This window comes from Danio aesculapii, chromosome 13 (genome assembly GCF_903798145.1).
Source record: "Danio aesculapii chromosome 13, fDanAes4.1, whole genome shotgun sequence".
Lineage (NCBI taxonomy): Eukaryota > Metazoa > Chordata > Actinopteri > Cypriniformes > Danionidae > Danio > Danio aesculapii.
Genome location: NC_079447.1, coordinates 18878611 through 18898938, shown reverse-complemented (window position 1 = coordinate 18898938; position 20328 = coordinate 18878611). Strand labels below are relative to the sequence as shown.

The 20328-nt window shown below is 35.7% G+C and overlaps 1 protein-coding gene across 2 annotated transcripts in view; it reads left to right on the top strand.

Annotated features, from left to right (window-relative positions):
* macrod2 (mono-ADP ribosylhydrolase 2) overlaps nt 1-12735 on the top strand; it is an 865478-nt gene extending 852743 nt beyond the window's left edge. For both annotated transcript variants that reach the window (XM_056470919.1, XM_056470918.1), the window contains 3 exons: nt 6144-6197; nt 7911-7985; nt 11262-12735. In XM_056470919.1, the coding sequence (XP_056326894.1) occupies nt 6144-6197; nt 7911-7985; nt 11262-11293 (161 nt within the window). In that variant the 3' untranslated portion in view covers nt 11294-12735. The remainder of the gene's footprint in view (nt 1-6143; nt 6198-7910; nt 7986-11261) is intronic.
* The last annotated feature ends 7593 nt before the right edge of the window (nt 12736-20328 follow it).

Below are 20328 nucleotides of genomic sequence, written 5' to 3'. Positions count from 1 at the left end.
TATTAATAATTAAAATTATTAATATTATTAACAACTAACTTTTTAGAATAAAGTATTTAGATGAATGGCATTGTGTTTTGAGAAAACTTACATGTCAAGGAGGAAGTAAAATAATAAATTATATATATTGCCCCTAATCAGTGTATCTTGATTTAAGTTGTTCTTACCTTCATTCCTTCATTCATTCATTTTCCTTCGCCTTAGTCGCTTTATTCATCAAGACTCACCATTGCAGAATGAACCGCCAACTTATCCAGCATATGTTTTATACAGCGCGTGCCCTTCCTGCTGCAACCCAGTACTGGGAAACACCCATACACACTCATTGTCTTTTGACTGTAGGGGAAACTGGAGCACCCGGAGGAAACCCACACGAACACGGGTAGAGCATACAAACTCCGCACAGAAATGTCAACTGACCCAGCTGGGGCTCGAAACAGAGATCTTCTTGCTGTGAGGTGACAGTGCTAACCACTGAGCCACTGCCGCCCATTGTTCTCATCTTAATCATTACATTTTAGGATTAAATATAACATATTTCTATTAATTTACTTTTACACAATCTACATTGCAAAAAGTTGCATATAGAAAAATAAAGATGAATTAAATTAAATATGTAGAAAATATGAATTATGATTAACTATTTGCCAAAGGGGTACACTCTAAAAATGCTGGGTTATTAAATCTGAACAAATCCAACATTTTTTTTATTATTAAATTATTATAATTTTTAACCCATCTGTAAGGTTTGTCCATATTTAACAAATAAGACAACCCACATTAAGACAACCCACCATTTACAGCAGGGGTGTCCAATCCTGTTCCCGGAGATCTGCCTACCTGCAGAGATTAGTTCCAACCCTGATCAAACACAACTAAACCTACACCAAACTAGACCTGAAGGAGCACTTGTTAATTAAAGACAGGTGTGTTTGATTAACTCTGCAGGAAGGTAGATCTCCTGGGCCTGGTTTTTCAAAAGGTTTAATCCGGATAACACATATGGATTTCGTAATCCTTTTTTTGCGATCCATGATCACGTAACCCAGCTTACTTTTGAGCCAGTTTTTCATACAACATGGGATTGGATCAATCTAATCCAGATCAGAACTTTTCAGGATCACTAAATCTAGATAGCCAGTGCTCCAACAGGATAGGAAATCACAATGTAAAGAACAACAAGTAGAATAGCCAGTGTGGGGTCAATATAAGTTTATTTTTATTTGAAATGAAAACACACAAATTACAAAAAAAAACTAAAATCAAGAAAAACCTCACACCATCTTCTTCCAGCAGTCCGCTCATCTGAGACCTACAACACAAACACTGTACATTGAGGGTGTTTATAACAAGTTTCAAATATAGATGTATTAAATGTTTAAAAAATACGTAATGTCAAAAACTTTCCGACTTCCTCATCTGATGTGGAGAGACCAGCTTGTCTGAGCGTAGCCTTTAGGAGGCAGATCTCAAGTCTGGCCTTGGTTTGCAGAAGTTTGGTAAGAAGATTTACCTGACGTGTCCTCGGGAGTTTGTTTTTCATATCAAACTTGCGAAGTCTGAACTCACAAGGAGAGGATGCAGGACGTAGGATGTAGGCTACTTAATATTGAGGAAAAAGCCCCAATCAAATAGGCGAATGTTTGTAGCCATGCCTCCATTTTCAGATGTCTCAGTTTTCCCCCATCCACACTAACACGGAGCAGCAGCGTTTGAGAATGAAAACGGCCTCGTCAGCGTTTTCAAAACACCGTAGTGTGGACATATGGCGTAACTGTAGGAAAACGTTTTAAAACTAAAATGTATTAGGGCGTACTCACACTATGTACAGTTGCCTTGAACCGGGCCAAAGCACGCTTGTCCCCCCTCCTGTCTCCCCCGACGGCCCGCACTCACATGACATTCGGGCCTTGGCATGCTTATGTCATCGATGATGCGCTGTTCAGTAAGCGCTCTCGCTCAGCACAGTGGAGATTTCGTTAGTTATATCATTTAAGTTGTTTGGGATGCGGTGACACACAGTCAAATATTTAGCCGAACAGATCAGCCACTTTTGACTCTCATAAACAACCATTAAGTCCTCGTACTGCAGGAATTAGGAGGTTTGCTAAAGGTGCAGCTGTCGTGCAGTGAGGGGTTTGCGTCTTTAATAATCTACGACAGTTTGCGTTCATTGAACAGTAAAAATGATTAATAAATCCATATGAAACACTCCCTTAAATCTTATGCCTCGTCTTCAGTTTCGGGCTCAGGCGCGCTTTACAATAACACTACGAGCTCAAGTGAACTGTGCTCAGGCCACCTCTTCCAACCGGGCCAGGGCCGGCCAAGTGAACAGCGCCTGAACCCGATTCAGAGCACTCACACTCCTCAAACGATTGGGGAAATGGGCCTGGGCGTGGTTCAGATAGCATAGTGTAGTACGCCCTTAGTGTAAACGGGGCTTCAGTCTCTTTTTGCAATTGTTGAAAGTGATTTCAGAAATCAGTGATTACCCTTCTTTGCATTTTTTTGGTTATTCTGTAATCATTGCATGCATCACTAATAAATAATATTATATATATATATATATATATATATATATATATATATATATATATATATATATATATATATATTCATAATCAGTTAGTGACAGAATACGTTTTTTTGTTTTTGGTCAATTTGCCTATACTGAAAGGCTTAATACGTTAAAGCCTACTTAATCACTATAGCCTGATGGATGAACAAATACAATTAAAACCTTATGAATAAATAGGATATCTTGTAAGATACTGCATGATCCAAATATAGTATTATTTTATACATTTTTTAAGTTTTCATTACATTTTGGGCATGAAATTCATGCTGAATCTACCCTTTTGGTGGGATAAACTTAATCAAAGTGATCCAAATCCTACAAAAAAGGTCTTAAAAACCCAACCTAAAGGTTTGATCCGGATCAAAACCAAGTTTGGATTACCTGATCTAATTCAATTATGTAATCCGTTTTTCTTTCCATTTTCAAGATTTGATCCAATCCGTTATCCAAAATCCTAATGCATTACTTTTGAAAAACCGAGCTCAGAAACTGGATTGGGCACCCCTAATTTAGAGTGTTAAGAACAATAAAAAAATGAACAATCAAACAAACATAAACACAAATACCGTTTCCTCTCAGGTAAAAATGTTTTGTTTCCAGAATGTTTTTACTTTTTTTTCTTTTCTTAAAAACAAGACCAAAATACTCGAGACAAATATAATATGTCACAGCGTACATTTCTGCACCGCCTCTGCGCACACGTTTGTGACTCTTTGTTTACTCCAGCTCTTCATTTGTGCAGGAATATGTATAAATGGGCGAGCGAGGGAAAGCGAGGAGACTTGCATCCAGAAGTGGGCGGTAATGGAAACAGTGCTGCTGAATCGTATCGCACTCGGTTTCAATTTCTCCCTCTACGGTGCCGCCAGACAAGAATGAAATGAAATGATGGTGGTGGCGTTTGCTCGTGCTCTCCCTCACCTTGCCTCATCCACGCTGCTCTATTTCTTCAATGAAAAGAGCCTTTTTTTTCCAAGTTCGTAACACAAATCCATCACTTGCAGCTTTGCGCCGTTAAATCACTGCGGCCACGAGGGAGAGCGGAGCGTCTGGGCAGCTTTTCTTCTGAAAGGTTGCATTAAAGCCATCGTCTGGAGTTGTTGAAATGTTGCCACCGTAACCCCAAGAATTGTCTCTCAGACTGAAAAAGCTTGTGATGAAATAAGCATGAAAGCTTGTGGCATCACAGTGAAAATAGAGGCCGTGATGTTGAAGCGCCAGTGATTGTACGCTTGTGTTCAGCTGATGTTTTTTTGTTTTTTTGAGATCTTCATGACAGTAAATATGGTTTTTATGCACACAAACGCTGTCGTTCGTGAGTTGCATCAGCCGTGCGTGGATGTGCCACTGGAAGGAGTTTTTTTTTTTCCTTGCTGGGGTGTTTAGAGGAGAGAAAGTTACTGAGGGAGTTTGAATTAGTTTGAGAATGATAAAGACTCAAGGCGCTTTCTAATTAATTTTCTTTGCTTCCCCTTTCATTTGTTTTGTTCCTCTTGAAGGCGAGAGGCCATATTTGTTCATGTTTAAATATTATACGTGGCTCTCATACCGAAGAATTTAAAGATGTGGCGTAATCTTTTATTGAAGTTGATGTCTTGGGGGTGTTGTGGTGTAATGGTTAATGATACAGCCTGGAGGTTTAAACCCAAAAAGGGACTCAGTTGAGGCCTTAAAATTGATACAGCATTTGCATTTTAGTCCCTTGTATGACTGATATGGGGGCAACACGGTGGCTCAGTGGTTAGTATTGTCACCTCACAGCAAGAAGCTTTCTGCCTGGGTCAGTTGGCATTATTTTTGTGAAGTTTGCATGTTCTCCCGCTGTTGGCGTGAGTTTCCTCCAGGTGCTCCAGTTTCCCCTATTGTCCAAAGACATGCCTATAGGTGAACTAAAAAAACGAAATTGGCCGTAGTGTATGTTTGTGCATGTGAGAGTGTATGGGTGTTTCCCAGTACTTGGTTGCAGCTGGAAGGGTATCCGCAGTGTAAAACATATGCTTTATAAGTTGGCGGTTCATTCCGCTGTGGTGACCCCTGATGAATAAAGGGACTAAGCCAAAGGAGAATAAATAAATAAATGACTGATATGTGGTGACTATCATGCATTTTTAACTATGGTTTAAAGAAAGACACTATGTAAAATGTCTTTGTCCTCATATTTAAAACAAGAGTCATTTGGTTATGTTTTAAGGGATAATTTAATCTAAAATGAAGTGGTTCCAAACCTTTTTTCTGTTGAAAACAACGGAAGAATTTTTAAAGAGAGCTGTAAATTGGTAGAAAATTACATTCATACTATAGTTGGAAAAAAATACTATGCAAGTCAATGGTTACCGGTTTTCAGCATTCTTCAAAATATCTCCTTTGTGTTCAACATAATAAAGAAATCCAAAGAAGGATTGAAAGACATGGATGGGGAATAAATGATAACAGAATTAGTGGTTTAACAATCCCTTTAAAATATTATATATATAAAAATAACATTTTATGGTAACACTTTATTTTGATGGTCCATTTGAGTATTAGTAGACTGTCTGCTTAATATCTGTATACTGCTCCTTCAAAAGACAATTAACAGACTATAAGAAACTTTGCTAGTACAAGTCAACTTACGCCAACCCTAACCCCAACCTAATAGTCTGCTTATTAGAATTGGTTGGCATGTAGATGCAATGTAACCAATTACCTGGTTGATTCAACAAACAGACCATCAAAATAAAGTGTGAACCATTTTACCCATTAGTCAGAAGTTATTTATCAATTAAATTGTAATCAATTGTAATGTATAATAAGGTGTTTTATATATATTGTAATTATATAAAGTATACTATAAAATGAACTTGAGACTTTAAATTTTTTACATTAATATACAGTTGAAGTCAGAATTATTTTTAAAAGAAATTACAATAAAAAAGAAATTACAATAAGTACAACTACACATATAATCTGATTTAATATGTTTATATCTATATATGATATATATATAGATAGACAGATAGATAGATAGATAGATAGATAGATAGATAGATAGATAGATAGATAGATAGATAGATAGATAGATAGATAGATAGATAGATAGATAGATAGATAGATAGATAGATAGATAGATAGATATTTTTTATTACATTTTTTTTTTGGACTGTCGATATATTGATATTATCTGATTGACAATGTAACATTATTTTACCCATATTTTGATTTTATTTCCACAAAAGATATTTGAAACTTTTGGCATGTTATCTGAATTTAGTATGATTTTCTATGTATATAAGATTTCGTTTGTAAATTTAATTTGACTTGAATCTGAAAGGGGGCGTCTCATCTTTGACCCATGCACGTGAAATGCGAATTTTTAAAGAATCTTTCTTATCTACATAAAATAATAAATCCCGTTTTGGAGGATGAAAGAATGTGTCTGCTCTTCCTGAAAATGATAATGAGGAATCCAGCCTGTGCTGCTCATAGAAATGCAATCAAATCAAAAGAAATGAAATACACAGAACATAACACAATATTATTATTTTTAAAATGTATTTATTTATTTATTTGTTTGTTTATTTAGAAGCTGATAAAACTGTCACCGCAGCCAAGGAGAGCACCAGCAGCAGCACTAAAGGTAAAAACAAAACAAACAAAAAAAGATGTGTGATATTTTTTATTTTTTATTTATTTTTTTATTTTTTTTGGTGGATTTTAGAGAGGAAATATGAGGAGACAGGATTAGAAATGAAACTAGATCGGAGATTCAGACTTTAAAGTTTATGCATATTTTTTGGCCATGACCTTATTTTAATATAATTGAATTTATAATTGAATATGTTAAATTGTTATTACTGTATATCTGTTATTATTTCATCCATATTGACATTAATAAATGTATTGGAAACATTAAAGCAGACACTTTACTTACATTTACTATAATTCAATTCAGTTTATATAAGGCTCGAACCAGCAACCTTCTTGCTGTGAGGCGACAGCACTACCTACTGCGCCACTGCATCACCATATCTGTTATTATTTCATCTATATTAACATGTTTAAATTGGACATTAGAGCAGACATTTTACTAACATTTAATATAATTCAGTTCTGTTTATATAAAATCACATTTGTAAATGTTAATTGTATTTTAAATGTATAATATTTATTTAATTATTTTAATAAATACAGATCAGTATATGTTAAATTGTCATAAATATTGTATCTGTTATTAATTCATCCATATTAACATTATATTATATTTTTGGAACGTTAAAGCAGACACTTTACTTACATGGACTATAATTAAATTCAGTTTCTATAAAATCACATTTGTAAATGTTAACAGTATTTTAAAAATAATACAAATTATTTAATTATTTTAATAATACAGATCCGCATATGTTAAAATGCCATTAATATTGTATATCTATTATTATTTCATCCATATTGACATTTTATTTTCAATACATTTATTTAAAACATTAACGCAGACACTTTACGTACATTTACAATTAAAATTCAGTGTATATTAAATAACATTTGTAGATGTTAATAGTATTTTGAATTTATAATATTTAATTATTTTAATAAATATCAGTTTATGTTAAATTTCCGTTAATATTGTATCTGTTATTATTTCATCCATAGTAACATTTTATTGTACATTTTTTTAACCATTAAAGCAGACATTTAACTAACGTTTACTATAACTCAATTCAGTTTTTATAAAATTACATTTGTAAATATTTATGTAAAATCTCTGACCGTTATATAATAAAAGTTGAGAGAGAATATAAAGTACATGAACAGAATCTGAACTCGCATCACCCAATAATGCATGAACGCATCCATCAGCGACTAGGTCACGACTTTGATTCAAATGCATGCTTTAATATTCATTCAGAAGAAAGAAAATGCTCATGTGGAAATATTTTTACATTATAATTTCAGGCTGTGGTCCTTTTTGCCACTTTTTGAACAGCTGAGAGACACATACTGTAAGAGAAAACAGGATCGTAAATGTTGCATTTGCTCGAGTAAACCCAAATGTGTGCTTAATTATTCATCCAGAAGACTGAAGGGTGCGTTTGGATGCGTTTTCAGATGATGCACAGGTGTATCTCCTTGTCCTCTTGCTCTCCGCTGAAGCCTCCGTTGCCTCAGGCATCGCCTTTAGCATCCACCGCATTTATTTCAACTAAGAGAAGTGCAGTAGCCATTGAGATGTTACCCAGTGGCTTCCAACTTTTAATTTATCTGCTCAGCTGTGATCTTGAGACATGCTTTCACTTCTCTCTGACTTCTTTCCTCGGGTTCCCTTGTTTTATCTTGTTTTCCTAATGTCTAGATGAAGCGAATGCCCAGGACAAGAGCTCAAAGGAGCCCGACTCAGCTCCAGCTGACAGCAGACCAAATTCTGAAGGTAAAAGCATTAAATCAATGAGTATGTTTACATCTGCGCCAATACCCTGATAACTCTGAGAAATCAGCCTATTGAAGTAACCTGTTGACATGGTTTACATGTAAGCCAAGAACCTAGCAATGCAAGTAAACTGGTATAATCGTAATGCTATAATAAACTCAATCAGCAGCAGTTACATAAACAATGAAAAAGAAATATAAAGAGGGATAAAAACCATACAAAAAAGTAAACAATTTAGGAAAATACAAACATAGAGAGAAAAAGAAAAAAAAGACATTAACCAAAATATAATTTAGGAAATAATTAAGGAAAAATAATAATACTTATAATTAGAGCTGGGTGCCGAAACCCAGTGCCATGTCTGCGCCACTGGTCCTGCGACAAGGATGCAAGAACCATCAAGAGGTACATCAAAGGCACACATAGATATGCGTTGTGTCACACCAATACCAATACTTTGATTTTAATATGATTAAGACAATACTCTGATTGAGAGTCTACCATGTAAACAGTCATTTTTGATTACCTTAAAGGACCACAGACACCTGCATCACGAAACGTAGAGATTTCTTCATTCCATTCAGCGTGTGATATCAAATTCCATTAAAACAATACTCCTCCACCAGCCCATACTTCATATTCTCATCCAAAATTTGTCACGGGGCATGAACAAAATGTTCCAGAATAAAAGTGAAAGTGCAGAACTGCAGTTAAAGTTGATAAATTAACAATGAAACACCCGAAATGACATGAAACTCTAGAGGAAACGTTGATAGCGTGGTGACGCGATGTTAATTAATCTATTTACTATAACATGTAAAACGGGATCATAAAGCAACTCATGTAAACACCTTAATCATATTGTCTTATTCAGATTAAGGCAAATGAATAGATTTCTGATGTCCATGTAAACGTAGTCACAAGCCCCAACCCTAGAACAAAGGCATTCCCCGATTTTGATGGCAGCCTTTCCACAGGTTAGTAGTAAGCTAATGTAATGTTAATAGCATAATGCAAATCTTAAATTCATGCTAACAAACAAATGATCAAATGAAGTATATTAATGCAATTCAATTTAAATATAAAATATGTATTGATGTATACTTTAAACTTTGATTATATTGGTCAATTAAAATTATTAAAATATTTTTTGTATTTTTGGATTGTTTGTTTTTGCTGTTATATATTATAATTTGTTTCTGTTTGGTTCAATATTATTTACAGTAAATAACTGAACTGAACAATTCTGCCTCATATGATTCATTGACAGTTTTAGTGATCACTAAGATATGAATAATTTAAGTTGCTTCGATTTAAAAATGAAAATTGCAAAAATAGCTTAAATGTAGCTAAGCTACTTTTGCAAAGTAGCTTTTAGCTTAGCTTGCTACATTTACCAGGGTGTAGCTTTTAGTGTAGTTAAGCTACATTTTAAGTAGGGCAGCTAATAGCTTAGCTCACTACATTTTTCAAGTAGCTTGCCCAACACTGAGTATGGAAGTATGCGATGAAATGTGATGTAAGGCATAGTTATTAGATTGCTGTGCATTAAAGTATGTAAAATACACAACGCAGAGGCAAAAATCCACCCGATGCAAAGTACATTTAAAATCCTTTTCCTCAAATTAAGCTGTTGATTATCATGCTATGGACTTTACACAAGTCAGAACTACTAATGCTCTTGGCAGAACAATATTTTTTGACTGAAATGTCATCAGTTATGACACATTAGATCTCCTTTCAGTCAGTCACAGGTAGAGTCAGAAAGCACAGGCATATCAGACAATAGCAAATATTCTTTGATTGACTGATTTGTGTTTTTACTATGATCAGATTAAGGTCTGCTTACTGTTTATGGTAAATTCTTCATCTTCAAGAAATGTCCTAGCCTCTCATTCAACAACCTGGCCTTAACTTTTTGTACGCCTGTATGCTTTACCCACAATTCCTTCACTTCCTTCCTGCCTCATTCACTTTTTCTCTTCTAATCTGGAACTGCGGAGTGACCCTGATTTTTCCGAGTAAACGTGTTGGCATGCCTCCCTAAATTGAGTTTGATGAATTACCTGCATGCCCACCTCACGGACATTAATAAATCAAACACAAAGCGTGTGTGATCGGAGCGCAGAGATGACGCAGTGCGAGAAAGCTGATAAATCATGTGTGATAAGAGTTTTGCTGTGCTGTCATTTCAGGAACCCTGGGGTCAGCTTGCCTCTTAGGGGCCGCACATACAAACTCCCAGCATGCCATTTATATTCACTAGCTTCATGTCTGACTGGAAAATATTTAGTACAGTATCTTTTTGTGTGTATTTATGCAAACAAGGGTATGTTTGTATGTATTTTAGTCAAAAACTTTTATTCCATATCATATAACCAGAAATCAAATGCTATTAAAGGCGGAATGTCAACACATGATAGACAGACAGATAGACAGACGAATGGATATATAGATAGATAGATGGATGGACGAACGGAGGGAGGGAAAGAGGGAGGGACGGACGGACGGATATATAGATTTATAGATGGATGGACGGACGGACAGACGGACGGACGCAAAGACCAACGGACAGACGGATGGATGGATATATTGATAGATGGATGGATGGATGGACGGATGTATGGACAGACGGAGAGAGGGAGAGACTGAGGGACGGATGGATATATAGATGGATGGATGGATAAATAGATAGATAGACGGATGATGGACGTACGGACGAACTAAGGGAGGGAAGGACAGACGGACGGACGGATATATAGATAGATGGATGGATATATAGATGGATGGATGGATAGATGGACGGATAGATAGATAGATAGATAGATAGATAGATAGATAGATAGATAGATAGATAGATAGATAGATAGATAGATAGATAGATAGATAGATAGATAGATAGATAGATAGATAGATAGATAGATAGATAGACAGACAGACGGACGGTCGGACGGACGGACGGACGGACGGACGGAAAAGATGGATGTATGAACGGACAGACAGACAGATAAGAAGATAGATGGACGGACAAGATGGATGTATGGATGTACGGACGGACAGACAGATAGATTGATTGACAGACAGACAGAGAGACAGACAGACAGACAGACAGATTGATTGATTGATTGATTGATTGATTGATTGATTGATTGATTGATTGATTGATTGATTGATTGATTGATTGATTGATTGATTGATTGATTGATTGATCTGGATCATTAGTTATTTTCCTAACATCTCAATTTCTTTCTGCTTATGTGTTTGCTTTTTATTAAGATGGCCATGACAAGAAGAGCGCACAGGAATGAGACGACAATCAGCCTCACAGGAATGAGTGCCGGCAAACTGTGTGAAGGCAAACATCACACCAATTTTGTCCCACGCCAGGGAGTCGCCCACAAACACTGGGGAAAAAAAAAAGAGTTGACCCCCACCTCATTCACCATCTTTCCTTCTATCCAACCTGTATTTCCTTTCCACTTCCTCATACTGATAATAAATCAAAATATATAGCTATATGAAAAAAAGGAACAAATGAGAGATTTGAACATATCAGAGAGAGTGCAGGGATTGTGGAGCTGGAGGAGGCCGCTATACCTCACTGACATGCTGCTTGATCCATACTTATTCTCATTTTTTATTTGATTGTTTTTTTTTAAATATGGCATCCTGGTGCTGGATTTGAATTAGGCAGATCGGTCAGTATGCTTCCTAAAATAATTAGTTAACCGTTGATTTGTTGTCAGTGCATAGCCAAGGCTGGATTTTCCACTCGTAATGCACGACGATTCAAACCAAATGCGATCTGTTTCCACCAATTAGTCTTTCTTTCAGGTGAAAATAATTTAAAAAACAACACTAAAATGGCTGTAAATGTCCGTTTTCGAGTGAATGCGTGTGCGTATATATCGACGATGTCACTTTAAAGATTTTTTGGCTTTGTGTGTGAGCTTCAGAACCAAGTCAAATGAGGAAAACCATGGCTTGATTGCTATCTGCTATGGAGTGGTGACATTTCTCCCTCCTGCACGCTTTTTTTAAGAGGTGTCTGTTCGCTCTTCTGCTTTGAAACGACACGTCACGCTCACAGAGCCACCCTTTAATCTCTCAAATGAGCATTGATCATGTTTCATCTTCAAAGCTGCTCTGAATGCCTGTTAAAAAAAGGAAAAAGCCTCTGTTGTGTCAGACTGACGTGGCCGTTTTTTTGACGAGTGCGCTAACGAATTAATTCCCACCCTCAGATGTGTTTAGATGCATGCCAGCATTGTTTCAAATCTTTTATTTACAGTCCCTCTCTCTCTCTCTTAGTCGTTTCACGAGCAGTTCTCAATATTTTGACCAGATTGTCTCTGCATCTCTAAAAATCTGCCTTATTTCATGAGATACGTAGTAAATAATTAAACCGGTGATGGAAAATTTAAAAGGCCAATTGTAAGCGTGTGGCTTTGAATGAATTAATGCTACTTAAGATGATGATTGATGCATTTCTTTCTTTAAACAATGATAACAATGACAAAAAAAATTAATACGTTTTACGTTATTTGGTTTGGGTTCTAATTTGGTTGGTTAGTTTTTCTTGCGTATGATTTTTTAGGTTGTTGATGATTAAACAATGTATTCAAGAAGTTGATTTACTCCTTTAAGTGGTGCCATACTGTATATCAGATGAATTTCTGCCTTCATCCTTTGATGTTTGCTTTGCTATAAAACAACTATGAATAAAGGTATAAAGTTGTTTCCCTGGGAATTGACGTCTGTGAGTTTTATGGTTGTGTGCTAGAATTAATCCATCAATATTGTTTTATTCGATAGCTTACAGTATTACATGTAGTTGTACGATGGAGTGACAACTGCACTCAACACCAATTAAACATCATGAAAATGTTATATAGCCCTAATAAATAAATGTCATATCACAAGAGCATATCTTCATATTTACTGCACTGTAAAAAAATATCTGTAAATTAGCAGTTTTTCGTATTTTATTATTCGTGTTTTTATTTTACTTTTTTCCCCCTATGTATGAATGCTTTTGAATTGCATTATGGGACCTTGATATTTCGTCCAAAAACTTTTAACCTTGAAAAGTTTGAAAAAGTGACCTTTATTAATATTTTAATAGTTTGAAGTGACATATTGTCTGTGTTGGTGTTGTATATAGGAGTACAAAACGTGGTAATAAACTGCCAGGACTTTTTCAGTTATTTTACAGACTCCCTATATTCCCTATAAATTATTTCTTATGTATTATTTCAAACTACTAAAATGTCAATAAAAGTTACTTTGTTAAACTATAGAATTGAATTTTCGACAATTCAAAACCGTAAATAAACGAAATTGTGAATCACACAATACAAAAACAAAACTGTTAATTAACATATTTATTTATTTATTTATTTTGGTCTTGCATGTTTTGAGGTGTAATTTGAGGTGTATATGTAAAAATACTAATCAATATTAGTAGGTTTTCTTCCTTTTTCTTTATTATTACTATTTTTTTTAATGCAATGTGCAAGGTATGTCTTAAATTGTCTGTTTTGGATGGAAGCAGCTGGTGTTACTTTGTTTGGCATTGAAATGGTGTAGTAGTAAAATGTTGCCTCTTTTATGTCTTTAATTCAATGTCAACCAGGTAAGTCACTATAAAAAAATAATTGCATCATTAAAATTGTATTTTAATTATTTTCTAATGACTTTGTCTGAAATGTAACTTGGCCACAGTTATATCACCCTGCAGCTCAAGAGCCTGGTCAGTACCTGGATGGGACCACATGGAAAAACAAGGTTGTGTTGAAAGTCGTGTTAGCAAGGCCAGCAGGGGGCGCTCAACCTGCAGTCTGTGAGTCCTAATGCCCCAGTATAGTGAAGGGGACACTGTACTGTCAGTGAGCACTGTCTTTCGGATGAGACATTAAACCGAGGTCCTGACTCTGTGGACATTAAAAATCCCATGGCGCTTCTCATAAAGAGTAGGGGTGTAACCCTGATGTCCTGGCCAAATTCCCTTCATCGGCCATTACCCATCATACCCTACCGATCATCCCCATCCACCGAATTGGCTGTATCACTCTCTCTTTACTCCACCTATAGCAGGTGTGTGGTGAACGCACTGGCGCTGTTGTCTTATGGCTGCCATCGCATCATCCAAGTGGATGATGCACACAGGTGGTGGTGTGTGGAGAGACCAGCCCCCCATGACTGTGAAGCATTTTGGGTGTATGGCCATACACGATAAATGTGCTATATAAATATACATCTCATTACATTAGTCATATAATTACTTGACTCACTACTTAAATCCATAAATCTCAAAGCATACACAAAACATATTAAAGTCTTTTATTTAAATTTGAGTCAAACAGCCCCTTCCAACTTCATTAAAAAATGAGTACTTGAGAAATGTTAAACATATTTATCAAAACAAAACATTTCAAAGCAATAATGAGATAATTTCATACATTTTATATACTGTCAATAATTTCCGTACTGCGTTATTTTCTTGTAGGCATGTATAATAGCCTGACAAATCTAACCTTCCATTTGACTTCACTGGAGCACTTTTGTAAGCTGATTTTGAATTAAAATTTCTCTCTTAAATCTGATTCCTGATTAATTAAGCTGATGTTATAGCATTGCTTGCTCTTCTCTTTACAGTACAATGAGGATAATCAATGTGAACACATTTTACTTATCAATACTTTGAGCAGAAGAGGACTGACCTCCAGAGTAAAGCTCCACACATGAAGCCTGATGCACAAGGTTTGCAGTAATTACTTTGCTGATATCTTGCTGTTATTGTGAATTATTACAAATAGTAAATGATTAGTGCCACTACCCACTACTCAGTGAGAGAACACTGATTTCCCAGGATGTTGATGAATCTACAAGTCCAGGGGATTTTTTAAGACTACTCGAACACTTTGATTAGTTGGATCTGCTGTGTTTGATTAGGATTGGGGCAAATCTGTACAGAGCTGCGGTCCTCCAGGAATCGAGTTTGAGACCTGTGCTATAGTGTAATACTACAGTGTAATCCACATTCAAGTTATTTGCCTTTATTTATATAGAGTAAACATGTTGCTTTTAACACGATTAATTAACTTTACTTTAAAAAGTGAGTTAAACCTATTACCTTAAAAATATTGAGTGAATGAACTATACTCACTGGCCACTTTATAAGGTACATCTTACTAGTGCCAGGTTGGACACCATTTTGCCTTCAGAACTGCCTTGATCCTTCGTGGTATAGATTCAACCAGGTACTGGAAATATTTCTTAGAGATTTTGGTCCATATTGACATGATAACATCACGCAGTTGCTGCAGATTTGTCGGCTGCACACCCACGATGTGAATCTCCTCTTTCACCACATCTCAAAGGTGCTTTATTGGATTGAGGTCTGGTGACTGTGTAGACCATTTGACTACAGTGAACTCATTGTCATGTTCAGGAAACCAGTCGAGATGATTGCACTTTATGACATGGCGCGTTATCCTGCTGGAAGTAGCCAGAAGATGGGTACACTGTGGTCACACTGTAAAAAATCTAACTCACAAATTAACTCAGCTTAAAATTGTAAGTTAGGTGGACATATTTTTGAGTTGAATTTACTCATAAAAAAGATTTAACTGTTGGAACTGATTGTTCAATGAAAGTAAAAAAAAAAAAAAAGTTGAGTATTGATTTCTTAATTTCTTCAAGAAATAAAATCTTGAGTTAACTTAAAATTGTAAAGCAGCTGGCTGCAAAGAAATTTTGAGTTTATTAAGCCTCAGTGGTTGAAGTTCCAGAATTATTCTGTAAAGTATACTTGACTTAAACCAGCCTTTTCAGTTAGTAAAATAATTTGGCACAATTTCAGTCCCATCAACTTAACAGTTCCAAGTTATATCTGTTTACTCACTTTGTAAGTCAGTATCACTTTTTACAGTTTATACATACAGTGTATACACAAAGTGCCTATAACTTATTTAAAATGATTATTACAGTTGCAATTCAATTGTAACTGTCTTTTTTGTGACTCTTTTTTTCTGCAAAAAAAAAAAAAAAAGAATGTTTTGATTAAAATGTTTCAATGCCACATGACTAGATCAATTTACATATGTTCTGCTTGTACATAGAAGTTGGACATTTGCTAAGAGTTACAATTGTTACTGGTAGTACTACAATTTCTACCAGAAATGCAATTCTGGCTATGCTTTCCAACTATTGTGACCAAGTATAAAATCTCATCTAACCAACATAATATCAAAGGAGGCTGGATGTTTTTGTTTTAGAAAGATCTAGGGAGTAAAATGTATATTCTCAAATTGCAAGAAATTTTGTGATTAAATTTGACACTAACAATAGAGTTGTTTTAGAAACTTTGGGCTAATAAAGAAAGGAAAATAAGGCTAATCTGTGTGTTTGACTGCACGAAGCCTGAAGTTTACTTTAGCCTTTAAACATGGTGGATTTAAGCATGCAAAACAAAACAATGGGGAAGTCCATATGAAATGAATCCCTGAAAATCTCTTGTTTGTGAGAAAGCAATCAAAAGTTGCATGCGCAAAAGAGCAACTGTATACCCAGGCTGCAGCATAAATATGCCAAATCCAGTGCTGTAGATGCTGTTGGATATGCAATTACAAATTCATAGATAAAATGGGCCAGAGCAGTGGCTTCCCAGCACGATTCATTATTTTGCACCCTGGTTCCCTGCTGCTACCTCTAACGCACTATATATTTCCATAACAAATTCCCCATCAAGGTAGGACGAATAAAAGAAGCCTGGCAGCCCAGCAGGACATTTGCACAGGCCCCTTCTCCACCGCGTGCAATGAGGAACAGAGCAGGACATCCTGATATGTTTCAACAATGCAGCGAGAAGATGAACAGAAAAGAAGCGAAGAAAAAAATGCCACTCACATGGGTCTCCTGGGCTGCTACATAATGCATCGCCTCTGATTCCATGCAGCATTTTGGATGTTTTATTGGTTTTGACAGTGCAGGCTTCTGGAAGGTGTTAGAACAATATATTATTCTGCACAATCCTGCTGTAGATCATGTGGCTTCGCTAATGCAGCACCACGTATAGAAATACAGCATCCAAACTATTTGTCTTTTTTTTCTTTTATCAAAGGGTAGATAGGGAAGATTTAAAAAGTAAAGATATTGCATGGTATGAAGGTATAAAGACAAAATAATTAAGCCTCCTGTAAAATTTCAATTCTTTTTCAAATAATTCCCAAGTGCTGTTTAATGGAAAGATTTTTAATGGAAACACATTTTAAATGTCTTTTTTTTTATATAATAATTTTTTCGGGGTTTTCACCTTTATTAGACAGGACAGTATTGACAGGAAAGTGTGGGGAGCAGAGAGAGGGGAAGGATCGGCTTAGGACTGCGAGGCGGAATCAAACTCGGGTCCCCGTGTGCACCGGAGTGCATGTGTCGACACACTAACCACTACACCACTGGTGCCGACTAAATGTAAGTATTTTAATAAATAATTTCTAACTGTTTTTGGTCTTGATGGTAGTGCATAATATTTCACTAGTTATTTTGCTAGACATTCTCCTTAGCTAATCTAAGAACATATTTTCTTGGTAATAATAAGCGTGGTAATAATAATAATAATAATAGTTATAATAACAGTGTACATGTTAAAGTACAAACTAGTTTAAGAGTGAGTTTAAGTTTAGTTAAGAGCTAAGTGAAGTTTTATAAACAAATTTTGAGAGAATCACATGCTATGATTGACCACGGCTGGTCTCTCATCATCAATCACTAACCAACCAATCAGACATATGCAAATGCATATAAATAGTCTGCCTTCCTTACCTTTGCCATCCTCGTTTTTTTGATAAAACCCCCCTTCCACCCTAACTCCTTCCTAAATCCAATAGCAGGGGAGTTCTCGAGACCTACCTGAGCTCAGACTCCCCTCTCTCCATCCTGTTTAAACAGAGGGAGCCCCGGGCTTGTAGATCCCCAGAGCTAATGGCTCTCTCCTGGGACAGCATGCCAAATACGCTTTTATTTATTCAAGCATTAGCAAAGTGTGAACTCTTGAGCTAGTATTTGGTGTACTAGCAAACTGTACCCTGTACCCTATGGAAAGGCCATTTTGTTGTCAATTTGATATCGTGAGTCAGTGAGTTTGAGTCGCTCCAAAAAATAAGTAAAAGTAATTTGCCTCCTTTTTAAATTGGGGTCCAGTCTATTTTTAAATCTTTATAAAGAAGCTGCTATTAAAACTTATTTGTTTAGAAGTTGAGTTAAAGTGTTGATTTTGATGCATTTAAAAAACTCACTCATAAGAGTCATTCCATCAGGAGTCAACATTGATCACTTTTAGTTGATTTACTAAAATAAAGCTGGTTGGGAGATTGTCTTTTTATACTTTGCGTGCAGCTTTAAGGCCTAGTTTTAATCTAGTTTCTCATTTGTTGCAGGTAGCACACACAAGTGTTTTGTTGATGTTTCTTTATTAGGGGAAAAAGAGGGGGGCAAACTGTCCGTTGGCTTACAAAATCAGACCAAAAAAAATAAGAGACACAAACCATGAGGAGACGTATGCTTTTTTTAGTTCATAAAGTTAATATGTAAAGAAATAAACATTAAGTAATTTAATGCCCTGCTACATATATAATAGGTTATTTTTAATTTCATAAACACATAACCACAATTTGTTATATCATTATAAAGAAGTTTATATAAACATTATAATTGAGGAGGACTACTCTCCTCCTGAATCCCCAGGTCTGAATGCAGACACAGTGGATAGCAGTGCAGCAGGTCTCTTGCCCTATCTATTTCAACCATTAACCCTGCCGTTAATCTGGATGATTTTAAACATAGGTGAACTAAGCAGCAAGGAAATAGGGGATGTGTCTGAATGGTAACGAACTCAACTGATAAAAGGCAAAGTCCACCATTCTCTCAGTCCAACAGCTCTCCCAACAAAATACTTACACAAACCTCTGGACCATGCCTGCAGAAAGTGCATGTGTTGTGGTTGCTAACCAGTTTTTTTATTGTCATTATGTGCTGTAGTAATACTGTCATAAAGTGATACTGAGGCGCATGCGTGGCAGCTCTGCCGTATGTTGTTTTGTTTTGTTGTTATTGCAGAAGTTCATAGAGTAAGCTAGCGTTCACCTGAAGCTCCGTTTGTGTGTGTTTTATAGGACATAACAACATGCTGTCATAAATAATTGAGAAGCAGCATCTTCTCATAGGAAAAGAAAACTCAGTCTATGAATAATAAGGAAAAACCAACACGTCATCTCTGGACAGGTAGACGAGCGTTATGTCGAAGATTTTTACCTCGCCAAAAATTATTTTAAACCCGGAAGATGAAATTATCTGACAAAAGCTCAAAATTATCAGTTTTTCTCCACAATTAAAGCTGACAGGTGCTAACGTTGTCTTAATTGATTAATTGACAAATCTCAAAAAAAGTACTCAAGGGTTTTTTTAAACCTTTAAGAAAAACTTGAAGATAGTTTGTCACTTGTTGATTGTTTATTAGTGAAATTAGTTGTTGTTGATTTAATGCTTTTTATATGGATATACTTTTCTAGCAATTAGCCACATAAAATGGAACAAAGTCTAATTATTTTCTCACTGAAAGTAAAACGTCTAGTAAGAGAACAATTCATAATAAGCAATAAGTTCAAACAAGAGGACTGGTATTCATACTTGCACAGCTTTTTACCCCAAACAACACTAAAAATATTGGTTGGAGATTAAGTAGTTTTTTATACCTGTATAATTAATCTCAATCAGTCTTCAGCTTATAAGAATAAAGTATTTAACAACCCAAAAATACTAAATAAAGTATTTGATCACATTATCTTTATTCTAAACTTTATTCTTTATTCTAAACTTATTTAAATGTATAAATGATGAAATAACTGCCACACTTACCCTTCTTCGACTTAGTCCCTGATTAATCAGTGGAATGAACCGCCAATTACTCTGGCATACTGAATGTTTTTTGCAGCATTTGCAATTCTACACTCTGGACATTGTTTGTTTATTCAATTCGCCTATAGCACATGTCTTTGGACTGTGGGGGAAACCAGAGCATCTAGAGGAAACCTACGCAAACACAAGTAACATGCACACAGAAATGCCTCCTGCCCCAGTCTGAACTCGAACCAGCAACCTTCATGCTGTGAGGTGACAGTGCTAACCACTGAGCCACTTGTTGTTGCTGAACTCATTCGCGAACACTTTTTGCAATGCATTGTGTGCTCTTCTTCCTGCCTCACACATCCGAAAATGAAACCTTTGAATAATGATAACAAGAGAGTGGATAAATTATGACAGAACATTCATTTTAAGGGTGATT